This window comes from Salvia splendens, chromosome 20 (assembly GCF_004379255.2).
Source record: "Salvia splendens isolate huo1 chromosome 20, SspV2, whole genome shotgun sequence".
In the NCBI taxonomy this organism is placed as follows: domain Eukaryota; kingdom Viridiplantae; phylum Streptophyta; class Magnoliopsida; order Lamiales; family Lamiaceae; genus Salvia; species Salvia splendens.
In genome coordinates, this window is record NC_056051.1 from 14,443,910 (window position 1) to 14,460,285 (window position 16,376).

The window sequence follows — 16,376 nt, forward strand, 5'->3', positions numbered from 1 at the left end:
CAAATAACACATGCATACATGAATTTCGTGAAATTTAAATCCAAATAATCAGAGTCAAAGACTGGCTCTGATACCAATTGAAGGGGTTGGCAGCGGAAGCGTGCATAGTAACGGATCACATGAATTTGATCTATTTAGTAGATTATTTAGATAAATTCTATTCGCGTAATTATCTTACGTATCATGCTCATAACTTGAATTATAATTATGCTTTAGATCAAACAATCCCTAAAACATGGATACTACGGAGTTAGCCGATTTACCTTGTTGATTCACCAAAGAATCAAAGATGACTTGTGTCTTCTCCACGTGAAGATCTTCAGAACTCGACCTCGGATCTTCTGACTGGTATCCCGGACTGTAGACTGATATTTGTGTGGGCAAATCTCACTAGAATACTAGGACTCGAATAACGAAGACAGAACACAGCTCACGGAGGAAGAGCAAATTTCGATCTCTCTCTATACAGAGGGGGATAAAAATTTTGAGGAAAAAATTATTTTTTTTATCTCCTTTATTCTCCTATTTATATTAAGTCTCATATTAGGCCTAGTCAGGTATCTAAGGAAGAATTTGGACATGGCCTCACCCAATTAGCTTTTTACTAATTAAATTGAACCCACAATTTAATACAAGCTTATATTGGAATATTACAAGCAGCCACTACAGAAGTAATATTGCACTGCCTTTCCAAATCCGAAATTACAAGTCTTCCGGGTTTCCTTTAATTTGTTTAATTCATTTCCCGCGCTTAAGATAGAAACATCCATTAATTAATCAATGTGTTCTATGAACTTAATTAATTAACATATTTTAATCTCCAAGAGTAGACTTCGCAAGAAACTCTTATTTATTATTCATAGAGTAATTAAATTCCAACTAGCTAGGTTCTGAATAATAAAACCTTGTTTCGAGTTCCTCTTGTGGATGTTATCAAACGAGACTCTCCTCGCGCACGATTCAACATAATAGCAATCCTAGCACCGCCAGATAATGATTACCACTACCCAATATACCTGGATCGTTGGGTGACGAAAAACCCGCACCTTTGGTAAGTCAAAGTAGTAGATACTCAATATCGTATGCTCAATGCTAACATACATTGATTAAGAAATTAATTATCAAGACCTCGTCTTTCAGTAGATAGCATAAAGACTCGTCTTGCTGTTAGATCCATTCAGTGCTATACCATACCAATGTCATCATATTTCAATAAGGTTTAGAAATAATCGGACTGACATTGCAACCTTTCACGATAGGTAGTCTAAGTCTATCTGGGTTGTGAAATTCTTATTTTTCTTTGTTCAGGACTGACCGCGTACCTTAAATTGAGCGCAGCCCACAACCGGTCTACTAAAACATAACAATTAGAGTTTTACAACATTCAATCACTCGAAAGGTAATTTTACAGCATTTAAATATGCAATAAACATCCATTAAATGTAAAACATAACAACATTACGACAAAAATAATCTGTTGCATTCATTGGAAAATAATAATTAGAGTTTTACAGCATTCAATCACTCGAAAGGTAATTTCTAGTATACAAACCCTAACAACTCTCATACACCCCCAAGAACATTTTTGAAGAGAGATTTGAAGATTGAAGACTACAAATTGAAAGATTGAAATTTCCATTCCATAAAATCATCCCACAAGAGTATCTAGTTTGCTTTTATTTATGTATTTGATTCAATCCTTTGTCTTGGTTTTCATGAAGAACATGAGTAGTTAAACTTATGTGGGGTTTTGGTGAAGACTGCTAGTGACGAAGCCAAAAACTTTACTTTGGGGGCTTAGGTATTTTTTAGTGTTGGCATCGCCAAAATTTTTTGTAGCATCAGCAATGGGGAATTGCAAAAGATATAGTAGTAGATGAATAATGACAGGAAAAAATGAGAGAATGCGTAATAGAAACTAGAAATATACTATATACTTATTATTGTTATAAAACAATGTGCAAGTAAATTATAATATAAAATTAAAAGTTGAATATATGCAAATAAAATAGCAGTGAGAGTAAAACTAATAGACATAAAAGTGTAAGAAAATAAAACAAGAATTTTTTTTATAGGTGGAAGGATTTGAACTTGTAAACATAAAAATATACTGTAAGAAAATAAAACAAATTATTTGAAATAAATAGTGTTAAAAAATTATTTGTTACAAAATGAATTGAACTTTGGAAACATAAAACGAACTCCTAGACATAAGAGTGTAAGAAAATTAAGCAAGAAAAAGAAATTTATTTTTAGGCTCAAGGGGAGTCGAACTTGGGAGCATAAAAATGTAAGAAAAAATATGCAAAGGATAAAAAATGACAGATTGCAGGCTGTGGGATTCAAACTCGGGGTAAGCTAGGACACTGATTTGAACTGAAACCAACTGTGCTACTCACAATCTTTATCTTTTCAATAGCGTATATATTGTAAAAATTGTGTAAGCTGGGGGGCCCAGTGCCTAGGCATGCACAACGGTTCCGAACCGCCGGTTCCGGTTCATGAACCGACGGTTCACGGTTCATTATGATGAACCGTGAACCGGCCCGCCAAGGGTCCCAGCGGTTCTGGTTCCGGTTTAAAAAACCGTCGGTTCACCAGGCGGTTCAAACCGCCGGTTTTTGGCCTAAACCGCCGGTTCCGGGCCGGTTCGGCGGTTCAACCGAAATTTTTTTTAAAAAAATTATTTATAAAAATTGATTTTTATATTTAAAAACAATTTTTACAAATAAATGAATACAAGAAATTCGTAATAGCTCATATATATTTGATGGGCTTGCGAATTTAGGAAACCATTATTGGTAGTTTCTCTTTTATAGAGACATCCTTGAATGTTATATGTTCCACTTTCGATGTGAGACAAACTCATTCTTGGTTGTTTCTCTTGTATAGAGACATCCTTGAATTTTTATGTTCCACTTTCGATGTGGGACAAAATCATTCTTGGTTGTTTCTCTTTTATAGAGACATCCTTGAATTTTTATGTTCCACTTTCGATGTGGGACAAAATCATTCTGGGTTGTTTCTCTTTTATAGAGACATCCTTGAATGTTTTATGTTTCACTTTCGATGTGGAAAAAATCATTCTTGGTTGTTTCTCTTTTATAGAGACATCCTTGAATGTTTAATGTTCAAACTACCGAACCGCCGGTTCACGATTTTGCCGACCCTGAACCGGCCCATGTTTATCGGCAACCCTCCGGATGGTTCCGGTTCTGGTTCATGAACCGGCGGGCCCGAACCGGCGGTAACCGCCGGGCTGGTTCGGTTTGTGCATGTCTACCAGTGCCCCCAGGCCCCATAGTGGCTTCGTAACTGAAGACTACAATGGGTGTTTGTGATTAATTCACTAACTTCTTTAGATTGTTTAGCTCTTGTGGCTTCTTTCTTCATTCTTGTTCTTTATTAATTCAATTGCTTAGCTACCAATTGAGTTTGTTTACCTAGATAGTAATAATCGAGAGATACCTAACCAGGGGTGATAAAAGAATGATCATCACTTAGATAATCTGCACTCGAGAGAGGAGATCCTTTGTGAGGGCTTGAGTCTTTTGTTCCTTGGAGTTAATATAAACATATTTGAAGGAGACTTCAATATTAAGGGTTAAACAACGGGTGAGTGCACTCGAGAGAGGGCTCAACCTAGACTAGCCACTTTCCTAGTAATCCTAGAGACATAAAATGGGTAATCGATGTTGTTGAATTAATTGCATGATGTTCCATTGTAGTTGGATCCAAAACTTTACATTTCTCTTTGTGATACTTTTCTCTTGTGTTAAAATTTATTGTATTTGTAACTTTTAATTCTCTTTGCTAATTATATGCTCTTAGTAGTGTTAGAACATAATTTCGATTGTCTAGATAGTAGTCAATATTTATTCGTGCTACTTAAGTTGATATAATTTTGTCTTTGTAGGATACGATACTCTTGCTTACTAACTGCTACACTAGTCTTGTACACTTGCAGGTATTTCTTGTGTTAAAATAAGTTGAGTCAGTCCCATAATAAGAGTCACATTTTGCCATTTCAGTATGTCCTACAATAAGAGTCCTGTTTCACTTCTACCATAAATAGTTAGTAGGTCCAACATTCCACTTCACTCACATGAGCTCATATTCCACTAACTTTTCCAACGCACTACGCTTTACATTTCTTAAAACTCATATAAAAATTATGAGACTGAGAGAATAGTAAATTGTGCATCACAAGCACCTCCAGGTGATGAAGCACCTCCTCAACATCAAATAGAGAGAAGTGTCATTCCCGGTCGGATCGATATCATTTCCAACAAGTTGTCCAAAAGATCTGAATCACGAATACAAAATAAACTCCAAACGATTAGAGTTAGCGAGATGTCTGTCCTAGGTATAGAAAACAACCACTGCCACACGATTACACCCATTGCTGAAACACAATTGATGGTGAAATGGCTAGGAGCATGAGAAAAAGTTGTCGAAGGGAAGTTCACCACCCTAAAGAATGTCGAGAAGAAAACTGTTGAGGTGGTCGAGAGTGTCCATAATTAGGGTGAGGAATTGCTCATTTTGTTAATTGTGTTGGTATATTTTGGACTGCAAAATCTTCCGCCGTCGAATTTCGGGGTTTGTACATTGATCAATAAAAATTTGAATAGCTCTTTAATAAGAGCTTAAACTATTTTGCTATGTTTGGGAACATTGAATTGGAGGTGTAGAATTGGAATTGAAGTTTTCAATTCCAAATCCAATGTTTGGTTCCACAAAAATATTTGGATTTGGAATTGAATTGCAATTCCAAATATTTCAATTCCACAATTTCAATTCCATATCAAAAGTAGAAAATTGGAATTCCAAATAGTTATAAAATTATATATTTTCACTATATATCCTCAACACATACTTCACACACTATACGCATTTCACACATTTCACACACACAACACACACTACATGCATTTCACACACTTCACAGACATTTCACACACACTACGCATATTTCACACATTTCACACATTTCACACACACTACACATTTCACACACAGTACATACTTCACACACTACACACATTTCATACACTACATACACTACACACATTTCACACACTACACAAATCTCACGCACTACATACACTACACTCATTTCACACATTTCACACGCTACACACATACAACACACACTTCACACATTACACACTTCACATACTACACACACTACATGCATTTCACACACTTCATACGCTACACACACTACATGCATTTCACACATTTCACACGTTTCACACACACTACACGCACTTCACACAATTCACACACTACACGCACTTCACACACACTACACACATTCACATTTCAAGCATTCGATTTTTGGAATTCTTTTTTTTAATTTTTAGATTTTTTTTCAATCCGAACTGAACCGTATCGAAAAATTCAAATTTAAAAAAAATTTAAATTGAACCAAACTGAAAAACTGAACCAAATTTGAAATTTTAGTTTGTGAATAGTGAGTGTGCGATGTGTGTATTTTGTGTGTATTGTGTGTATTTTGTGTGTATTTTGTGTAAAATTTGTGTAGTGTGTGTATTTTGTGTGTAGTATGTGTATTTCATGTATTTTGTGTATAATATGTGTAGAGTGTGTATTGTGTGTTTGTAATGTGTGTAGTGTGTGTATTTTGTGTATAGTGTGTGAATTTTATGTATTTTGTGTATGGTATGTGCGGTGTGTGTATAATGTGTTTGTAATGTGTGTAGTGTGTGTATAGCGTGTGTAGAGTGTGCATTGTGTGAAGTGAGTATTTTGTGTGTTTATGTGTATATTATGTGTATTTTGTGTAAAGTGTGTCTGAGTATGTATTTTGTGTATAGTGTGTGTGCATAAATTCTTCAAATTTGTCATTTTACCAAACATATGATTTGGAATTCCATAGAATTTGAATTCCATTCAATTCCAATTCTGTGTACCAAACGGAGCCTTTATGAAATTGAAAACTATTGAATGAGAGTACAAATTGTTTGTTCAACATATCCAAATTGAAGATCTCTACAGTTAAGTATCAGCACCTTGATACTTCATTTGAGGGGCCGTTAGAAGTTAGAAGAAAACAAAGATAAAGTTAGCACAGAATCAAGAAAACAAAGTTAAAACTCAACTTACCCAATGAAATTAATAAGGATTGTGCAATAGCCTATGTACTTAGCTAATAAAATATGTCATGTACATATAGGAGCAATACTACTAGTATTCTTCTATAAAACAAAGATTACGCAATGTTTTTTTTAAAAAAGTAAGCTAATACAATGTAGTAGTTCCCATGCTCTTGATTGTTCTTTCATTTCAGTATTTATTTTTCACATTTGAATTCGATTTTGCAACATATTGCTGTTATGAGAGGGATGGAGAGGTGAATGTAGTCATACATAGCGCCGAGGAATGGCAGGTATCCGACGTGCTTGCCTAAGATATTGTGTTTCTTTCTTCCAACAGTTGAGATCCTGAAATGTTGACACTGTATAATCTGTAGAGGCCATGAATGTCATGCCTAGAAATCGTGTTGTCTCCACCAATCATTCCTGTTGAGAAATGTGAACCGACACCCTTGTGCTTGTTGACCCATACTTGGATTTCTGCAAAGTTGGCAGATGCCAATGCTACCCGAAGTGTGTAAATTCCTCTCATTTGCACGTGTCTCGCATTGAATACGACTTGCCATGCCGTTGCTACATAGCTTCCCTTCACACGCCTGGAAATCACAATGCTAATCTCTCATGGTACCTGTTTACATGGGAGAAAAACCATATATATGGTACCTGTTTACATGGGAGAAAAAACAATCTCTACGATAGTCGCTCACTCCAACGGTGTAAATCAGATCATGAAGAGGATATAAGTCGGTGTATCTGTTCCACAAATCATATTGCCTATACCTGCCCAGATGCAAGAATAATTCAATATATGCTACAAATTGACAAGTTGAAAATCACAAGTTATAAGGAGTACTTTTCAGTATGGTTAACGTATAACCGGTTTACTAGGTGAGGGATTGGATCAGGAACGTAGAACTCAGTTGCTGTTCGATCAGAGATTCCGATTTCCCACATAGTCGGACCATTTCTTGGAGGATCATACACAATATCTCCCATTACAACTTGGCTACCTAATATGATAAAAAATATGGTAGATAAATTAGTCTAGTTGTCAAAAAACACAAGGCGAATCCAAAAATAGACCTGGTCGGATCGTTATGTTAGTATGGTGTTTGTAGTCACCGATTACACCTGATACCCAAGCGTACAAATTGTAAGTGAATGCTCTATCACCATTGATGCTGAAGTTGCCCCTCTCATCACTTTGGGTCCAAAATTGATAGCCCTGAGAAAATTTAATGTTAGTATGATTGATTTGGACTTATCAAATGTGTATATAACCTTAGTGTTAGTATGATTGATTTGGACTTATCAAATGTGTATATAACCTTAGTGTTAGTATGATTGATTTGGACTTATCAAATGTGTATATAACCTTAGTGTTCTCTTGCCAGGATCCAACATCACCAGGTTGAGCCAATCCTATATATGCTGAATTTACTAGTGTGATTGCACCGTCGTTTAAAAATAGTCGGCCACTGATGGCACCACGTTGGTTCAAATGAGGAAAATCTGGTGACAATGGGAAATCGTAAGGCCATTTCTTGGTCTCTTGTGCAGCCTGGTACATAATGAAAAAATGTTAGTAAAGATGTGTATGTTTGTAATATTATTTGTGGAGGAAAAATTACCTGACTCTTAGCGTCTGCCCAAATTGCATTCGGGTTTTGATAGAGTCCGAGTTGAGGTACATGAAAACAGGGCCGAAGACCTTCTTCCACCGCTCTCCATTGCGCAATCTAACTCCAAAATCTGATCCAGCATAATGCACGCTAAAGAATATCTGTCGATGATAAATGAATTAGTCTGAATAAAACGAGACATTAGTAATGAAACCGAATTGAAAGAGACAGACAGCTAGGGAAGTGGATGTAGCATGTGAAGTAAGATCTTGTTTGATAGGCCCACCAGCTCGGAACTCATCACTAGGCGTTATCACCCAAAACCCAATGTGAGGATTCGAACTAATCCATCCGTGAACATGACTGTCTTTGTTGTCACACGAGTACTGATACTTATCATCCACCTGTGGATGGATTCAAGTACTAAATCTTGCATATCACCACACTTTCTTTTGTAAAAACGATTTTACTAAATTTTATTTAAACACCTCTCCTCTAAGTAGAGGATTGCTAGAATTTGTTAACAAAACAGCCTCCTTGTAATCAAGATTGTAGCATCCTATCCTATCCATTGATGTTGGCATGAATCGTTGCTTATCGTCAGATATTACCATGTAATGAAACCTAAATTCACAAAATTATCAGTCTAAATACAAAGATGATAGGCATTGAAAGGACGACTCGTAATGAACAAGTGTTATGTAAGGCAAGTGTGCACAGAGAAAACTAATGCAATTGTTTGGTCAAGACACCACGCTCCTTAAATCCACTGGATCACCAGGTCCAGGAACCCAAGAGGACAACAGTGTTTTTGTCGTTGGACACACTCGACTCCCCTTCAACAATTAAATCCCTCAACCCAAATACTATGGATTAGTATAGAGAAGCGGGGTCGATCCCACGAAGATGGATTCGTAAAGCAGTGCTTAGAGACTCTGGAAACAAGCGGCTGCTTTTAACTACCTCTAGACCTAGGCACGAAATATAAATGCTAGACTTAGTACACGGAAAAGGAAATAGAACCAAACCTCATCACTGAGAGACACATTTTACTTCCTAGATTGAGTAAACGGCTAACTGAATAAGACCAAACAGGGAGAATAAAACAGCGGGGACCATGACTCCAAATTTAGTAAGTACGGCTAAAGCTGCAAATAACAAACTCACGCTCCAACTAACAACGACAGGGAAATTCCTAACCGATTCAAACACGCAAATGGAAAAAACAGAGCATATATCTGGATTTGAACAGAATATAAAGATGTGGATGCTGGAAACTCACCATGAACCGAAAATATATCAGATCTACGTAAACTAGGCGAAACGAGATGAAAACACGTAAACTAGGCATAAAGTTAAATCAATCTTGCTCAGATTCACGTCGGACGCTTAATCCACTCCGGATCCAAGCGATCCGAACCCAACAACAAACATAATCGACTCCATAACTCCAGTTTTCACAGATCTGCTCCGATTAACTCCGAATTCAAACAATCGCAAGCAACTCCTCAACACCAGTGAACTCAATCCTCCGATTCAACCACAAGCATACTCCGCTCACCCCGATCTCCCTTTACTCTGCTCAGCTTCAACAAACAATTGCAAAACGCATCCAAAATAAGTAAACTAACTCAAATTCCAGAAGATCATAGCAGCAAAACCAGAAATCAACATCATCGACATAACAGAAAATAAAACTTGCATAAGATACGGAATAGACAGTAAAAACAACCAGAGGTCCGAGCTTCGAACAGCGAAGCTCGGCGAAATCAGCAAGGTACGAAGCAGAAATTAAATTATTTCTTCGCCCCACAGAAGGACGGTGTTACAACCAAATCGAAATGAAAACTAGATGTGAACCCCAAGTGTGTTCCCCTGAATCTCCCACCGAAAAAAGAAACCAAGTGTGTGAAGAAGTGAACTAAGCTATAGGCTGTTAGTAAGGTCTCCAACCGAGAAGATCCCTCCAGCGTGCATGCTTCTCCCTTTTATAGACGCGGACATAGCCTTCTAGAGTCTTCGTAGAAATCTCTATTCTACCCTTCAACTCCGAGGCTTCCTCCGTCGAGCAATTTCCGCATAATGTCCACTCTTTCGCCTTCTCCCTCCTTTGCTGGACCTGGCGAAAATCTTCACACACCTGGCTTAAAACGTGTGTTAGACCCAGAAATTTCACGAATTAAAGCCCTAGACCTATGCATGAAATTAACCTTATCAGGCATGTAGGATAGAATCGAATAAAGTCTTACATGTCTTGTCTAAGCTTGAATACGATTCTTGCTTCGCCTATGTTTAGATCAGGCCATCCTGCCCTATGCTTTAAAATTGCGTACGAGTAGAAACCAGAAGATCCACGCAAGACAATATACCTTGATATATGTATGAATTAGGTTGACATGCTTAATGTTAAAAATCATAATACATGAGTAATGACACACCTCTTATCAATATTGAGAGGTACTTCGCCATCAAGGAAGTGATGCCCATGTCTTTGTAAACGTAACTTCAACCTGATCTTCGGTTGCTGCTACAACTCTAAAGCTCGTACAGTCGAGCCTGTCTACAACAGCTTCAGTTTCACCAATTTATACTTCAGTTATACAACATTGTTGAATCGCAAATAGAGATCTTATGTATCCAAGTTACTTTCGTAGCGATCTGGCCTCCTCCACATGATGTCATAGTAACTGTTGAACAAAATTATTTTTTTTTTAAAAAGGGTTATTTGAAGCTTTCATATCTCCCAAATACTCCAAAATTTAGACCAATTGTAGTATTGTACTCACCCTCTTCTCCCTTCTTCGAGGCGATATTCAAGTACGTTCGTAACCGAGGCTTGTGATCATGCCACCCGGATTTGACAACGTGATTTAACAATGCTGTTATCTATCTCCACCTGCAATGAAATTCAACATCAATGCATATAGTTTTCCATACTCAGTTTATTTTTTGATTTATGTATTTTTAGCTTCCAACATAAATTGTAAATTTCTTGATAGACACTTACATGTTGGTCAGTTATGTGGAGTTTGACTGGAGGCGATGACCTGCGAATAATTTTGATATTAACAGCCAACAAAGCATTCAATTAGACATTACGTTAAAAAAAATTCAGATATGGGACTGTTGCATAAATTTAGTAATGACAAGATTTAAAGGTACGTGACAGGTTTTGTGACATTACCTACACAGTTACACTATCTTTTCTAATTTTACATCCAACAATCACAATTATAATATTTATGACGGATGTACATGGCTTCAAGGTAGAGGTTTGATTAATTTAAAATTAAAAAAAAAAAACCTGTGTGCATGATTCTTGGTAATTAGAAGGAAAAAGAAAGACAGTAAGAAGGCAGCGTGGAGTTGATCTTCATCGACCCTTCTTCTCCATGGTGTCGTGTCGCCACAAACCTATACATCGAATCCAATTCAAACCAACTTGTACAAACAAATCGCTTTTGCATGTCGTTTAAGCCGACAATGAAATTCACACCAAACGAAACACTATATATCTTGTTTGACGACAAACAAAACCAGTACTTATGTACGCAGCATAACCTAATTATCGACGAAAAGAATCAAAGAGCTCGTACCCCGTCACTCAAATTATGCGTATCAATTTGGTTGCCTCAACTTACACATTGATATTCATGAATAGAAGTTTATTTTTCAAGAGATTAAGATGGATGCATTCTTAAACTTTATACCTATACTATGTACAGTATATATTTGTATACAACATCAAGGGGTTGATGATGTAGTAAATACCAACTACTTGACTTTGCATTCCATTAGTGCATTTCAGTAAAATTGGACATAACTCGGGCCATATACACAATTCCCCTACAAATTTTCTTCCCTCACTATTTTTCCTCCCGCAAACTTTGATAGAATTTGTCCACACAAAATATAGCACTTAGCAATTTGATTTTGAATGCATAAACATTCTCTGTAATATCTTAGATGATTCTTAGTATCACAATTTTTATTCACTAAGCTTCAACTAATACATCAATTTTGTTGTGATAAAAAATATGGCCCAACAATAATATATAAGCTTCAATATGTGTAAATTTGGAGGGTTGGTCCAATTCAATTAGCAAAAAGTCCAACCTTTCCAAATTTTGAAAAAGGATGTTGCAATCAATATCTTTCATAAATTGTTACAGAATCTTATTCAAAAACAACCCACGCTAATTTTTAAGTTATTTACTATTTTCTTTTAATATGGGTGAGTCTTTGGGAATGAATTTTGGTCTCCTACCGATGTATATATGAGAAATACTATAATAGTTTAACCATACAAGTTTTCTAATCACGCAAAAATTTCAAAATGAGAACAAATTCAGTTTTCAAATAGAAAATGTTGAATTATTCCAAATAAAATTCTCAAAATGCTGTCAAGTTAGCTCTGAAGGGAAATTGTATGTGGCCCAAAATATTCAGCTTGACCCAAATTTTGTACAATACAATAAATTACTGCTTCATTCGTCTCATAAAAATAGATTATTTAGGTTTGACACGTGTTTTAATGCACAATTGGTAAGTAAAAGAGAAGTAGAAAAAATAGTTGAAATTGTGTAGTGAATGGGAAGAGTATATAAATGATAAAGTAAAAAAGAAAGAGAAAAAGATAACCATAAATGGATATAAACTATTTTTATGGGATAGACGAAAAAGGAAATATGACATATTTCTATGGGACGTAGTGAGTATAATTTAGCAATATAAAATAATTGTATTCAATTTCTATACTTAATTCATAGCTACCAATCATGGGAATAAAGTAAATAAGAAATCACAATTCCATCCTTTTTATATTTCTTGTTCACACCAAGATTATGAATCACCCACCAAGCATATTTATATTTCTGATTCTTTTTCTTTTCCATTTTCTTTCCCCTTAATCCATTAAACTACACAATTTTGGCGTGTTTGAAAATACTAAATCGGAAAAAGAGAGCAAAAAGCCTATAAAGATACTTTGATTAAAAAAAATATATAACCCCATCCCTGTATGGAATAATACATAAAAAACTACGGAGTATATTATATGAATCAAAAAAATGTAAGAAGCTAAACAGAGAAAAAATTATAAGCACCAAAAAATATATGAATATAAGGCTATGGCTGTGTAATCCTAGTAGTGAAGGTTCAAGGCAGCGGCGGGGCTTCTAGGCGAATGTAATCGTAGAGGACGCCGAAAAACGGATTTCCACCACGCAACTGCCTGAGATATACCGTGTTTGTTCCTTCCACCAACAGAGATCCCAATATTTTCACACTGAACAATCTGTAGAGCCCATGAATCCCGTGCCTCGCAATCACGTTCTCTTTCCCGATCATCCCCGTGGTGAAATAAGGCCGGTCGTTCACCCCTACTTGTATCTCTGCATAGCTTGCAGATGCCAACGCAAGCTGAAGCGTGTACGTTCCTCTGCTCATCACGTTTTTAACGCTGAACACGATTTTCCATGTCGTTGCTAAGTATTGTCCCTTCGCATTCCTGGTTACATGTGCGAAAAACCAGTCCTTGTGATAGTCGCTTACTCCAACGGTGTAAACGAGGTCGTTACGAGGATATAAGTCCGTGTATCTGCTCCACAGCCCGTATTGCCTGTACTTTTCTGTGTGGTTGATGAATAGTTTGTTTACGAGGTTAGGGTATGGGTCGGGAACGTAGAACTCTGCTGCATTGCGGTCAGGGATCCCGATTTCCCAGAGCGTTGGACCGTTTCTTGGAGCGTTGTACACGGCTTCGCCTATCGCAACTTGTTTTCCTGGAAGGATGGTTATGTCGGAGGGGTGTTTGTAGTCCCCGATGACGCCTGGCACCCACGCGTACAAATTGTACGTGCCTGGCCTAACCCCACCGATGCTCAAGTAGCCGTTTTTGTCAGTTCGTGTCCAAAATTGATAGCCCTGAGAAATGAAACAGGATTTTAGCAGGAAATGCCTATGAGACTTATATAGTGATTTCAGTTCTCTTAGCACTGATGTGGGATAATAATATTTATATATTTAGTTTCAATTGCTAACGCATACTAACATAATAACTGACCTTAGTGTCCTCTTGCCAAGATCCTACAACTCCGGGAGGAGCCAATCCGACGTAGGCTGATTTTGCTGGTGCCGTTACAATATCATGTACCAAAAGGCGGCCGGTGATTGCACCGCGTTGATTGGCATCAGGGAAATCTGGTGATTGTGGGAAATCATATGGCCATTTCCTCATCTCTTCTGCTGTCTGATATTAACACAAATAAAAATGTAAATGAAGAGTATTAAGATAAGCTTAGTGAAGACAAAGGTACGGACCTGACCTGTCTCTTGGCATCTCCCCATATGGCACTAGTGCTGGGACCCGAGTTGAGGTACATGAAAACAGGGCCAAACACCTTCTTCCACGGCTCTCCATTGCGCAAGCTAACGCCAAAGGTGTCACCGGCATAGTGATTACTGAAAAACGTAGCTAAGGAAGTTGGGCCGGCATGTGATGTGAGGTCTTGTTTGATAGGGCCGCCTGCTCGAAATTCATCACCAGGCATCACCACCCAGAATCCCATGCGCGGATTAGTGGAGCTGATCCAGCCGTGCACGTGGTTATCTTCGTTGTTGCACGAGTACTCATACTTGTCATCCACCTCTCCTTTTAGTTGTGGGTTGCTAGGATGTGATATGATAACAGCTTCCGGATAAGCAAGCGGATCGCCTGCTTGTCTGTCCTTGTCTGTTGGCATGACCCTCTGCTTGTCGTCCGATATTACCATGTAATTAAACCTACACCAACCCACAAGAGGAAAGACTTTGGGGATGACACAGGTTTTAATGCAAGAGAATGAGAAGAGTTAATTTAAGCAGTGTTACTGAATGAATGGTGAGGCCCACCTTATTATTAGACTATAGTGCGGTGAAAAGTACCAGAAAGTGAATTAATTTATGACAAACTAAAATGGAAAGAGGAAAGAGTATATATGTTTGCTTACATGTCTTGGTGGAGCTTGAAGGCGACTCTTGCTTCATCTATGTTGAGAGCAGGCCATCCTTGCAAATGCTCGAATATGGAGTAAGAGTAGAAACCCGAAGATCCACGCAACAGAATGTACCTTTTATCGACATTGAGAGGCACTTCTTTATCGAGGGATGGACTCCATGTCTTTGTGAATGAAACCTCAACCTGATCAGCAGTTGCCACTATAACTCTGAATCTTGTACAAAACAGCCTGCATACAAACAATGCTCACTTCAATTTTACGAAAACTTGTTCGACTATACTAATATGATAAATAGAGATATACATACATGTCGAAATTGGTGCCACTGCGATCGGGCCTGCTCCATACAATGTCCCAATATCTGCATTGCAAAAACTCACTCACTCAAATACCAATCACCTAATGAAATCATCATTTCTACTAACCCTCTTCGGTCTTCAGTTAAGACGTATTCGAGAATATTGTCAACCCCGTTGTATCCAATGCTTGTGATCAAGCCTCCCGGATTCATTAATGTCAGTTTAACAATGCCATTGTCAATCTCCACCTGCACAAAAATAATCCTTATGTTGTTACAATTTGATCGTCTAGACTAACTATGAAGTAGTAAAATATTTCAGTATTTTAATTAAGTGTTAAAGTTTATTTAAAGACTTACGTGGGTGGGCGTTACATTGAGCTGGACCGGAGGTGATGCCTCTTGATTACTCACTGGAAATAATCTGCTCATAATTTGATATGAATTTGAAGAAGAATTTTTAAAAAAAGAGTGGTATGGTTCAACTGCAACTAAAAGTTCATAAATCATAATTACATATACCATATTCTTTCCAAATTGAACACCCAATTACCGCGGATATCGAACAAAAATGTCCATATTGCCACACAAGTTTAAATTGTTAATAATAATAAATATATTTACAGACAAATATTGTGATATTATGGATTTGCATTTGCTCTAACTTCTAATGTAGGAATTTATATTTTGTCTATAAAGAAGATGGAGGAATATTTAGGGTTTCATTCGGGTATAGATTTATACAGAAATTTATGAGAAACTTGCTGAATAAAATCATAAAATTTAGTCAAATGTAACGAGAAACTTTTTTGCAATTTTTTTGATAAAATCAATCATATATAGTTGATGTTTTTTCAGCCAAATAACATTTTCTTCATGTATAGGCTACAATGTTTAATTCACCGATGGTGATGTCCACGAATGATTTTCCGACTGACAGAATTTGACCACGTCTCATAATTTTTCTGACAATTACTATAGATTTTATTCAAACAAAGCTAGAAACAAACCTGTTTGCATGGATCATAGTAAGAAGGACAAGGAAACAAGGTATTATTAAAGGCCATCGAAGGACCGATTGTCGTTCAAACTTTGCCATTCTCTGCATCAACAAATGACCGAAGAATCATATATCGAATCAAAAATGTTGTCGTGCTTAATCACATACAAAACTCATATGCATTGAATCTAACGCCAAAACACGAAAAAAAAAGTCTCGAAAGAAAAAAAACACATACCGTGAATAGAAACAAGCTGGCTGCGTCAATTCAGTTTCTTCAACTTCTTCTCTTAACAAAGTTTATTGTATGGAGCTGTTGATCATGAAAACAAGTAA

General features: G+C 37.0%; 1 protein-coding gene and 1 pseudogene across 1 annotated transcript; both read right to left on the reverse strand.

Moving 5' to 3' along the window:
* Positions 1-6,319: 6,319 nt before the first annotated feature.
* Positions 6,320-11,166, reverse strand: LOC121781510 (annotated as a pseudogene).
* A 1,728-nt stretch (positions 11,167-12,894) lies between these two features.
* On the reverse strand, positions 12,895-15,472 carry LOC121781511 (rhamnogalacturonate lyase-like). The gene is made up of 7 exons (XM_042179244.1): positions 15,401-15,472; positions 15,168-15,289; positions 15,050-15,103; positions 14,734-14,970; positions 14,071-14,527; positions 13,809-13,994; positions 12,895-13,669 (listed from the first exon to the last, which is right to left on the reverse strand). The coding sequence occupies exons 1-7, from the start codon at positions 15,470-15,472 to the stop codon at positions 12,902-12,904; spliced, it is 1,896 nt and encodes a 631-aa protein (XP_042035178.1). The 3' UTR covers positions 12,895-12,901.
* Between the last annotated feature and the right edge of the window lie 904 nt (positions 15,473-16,376).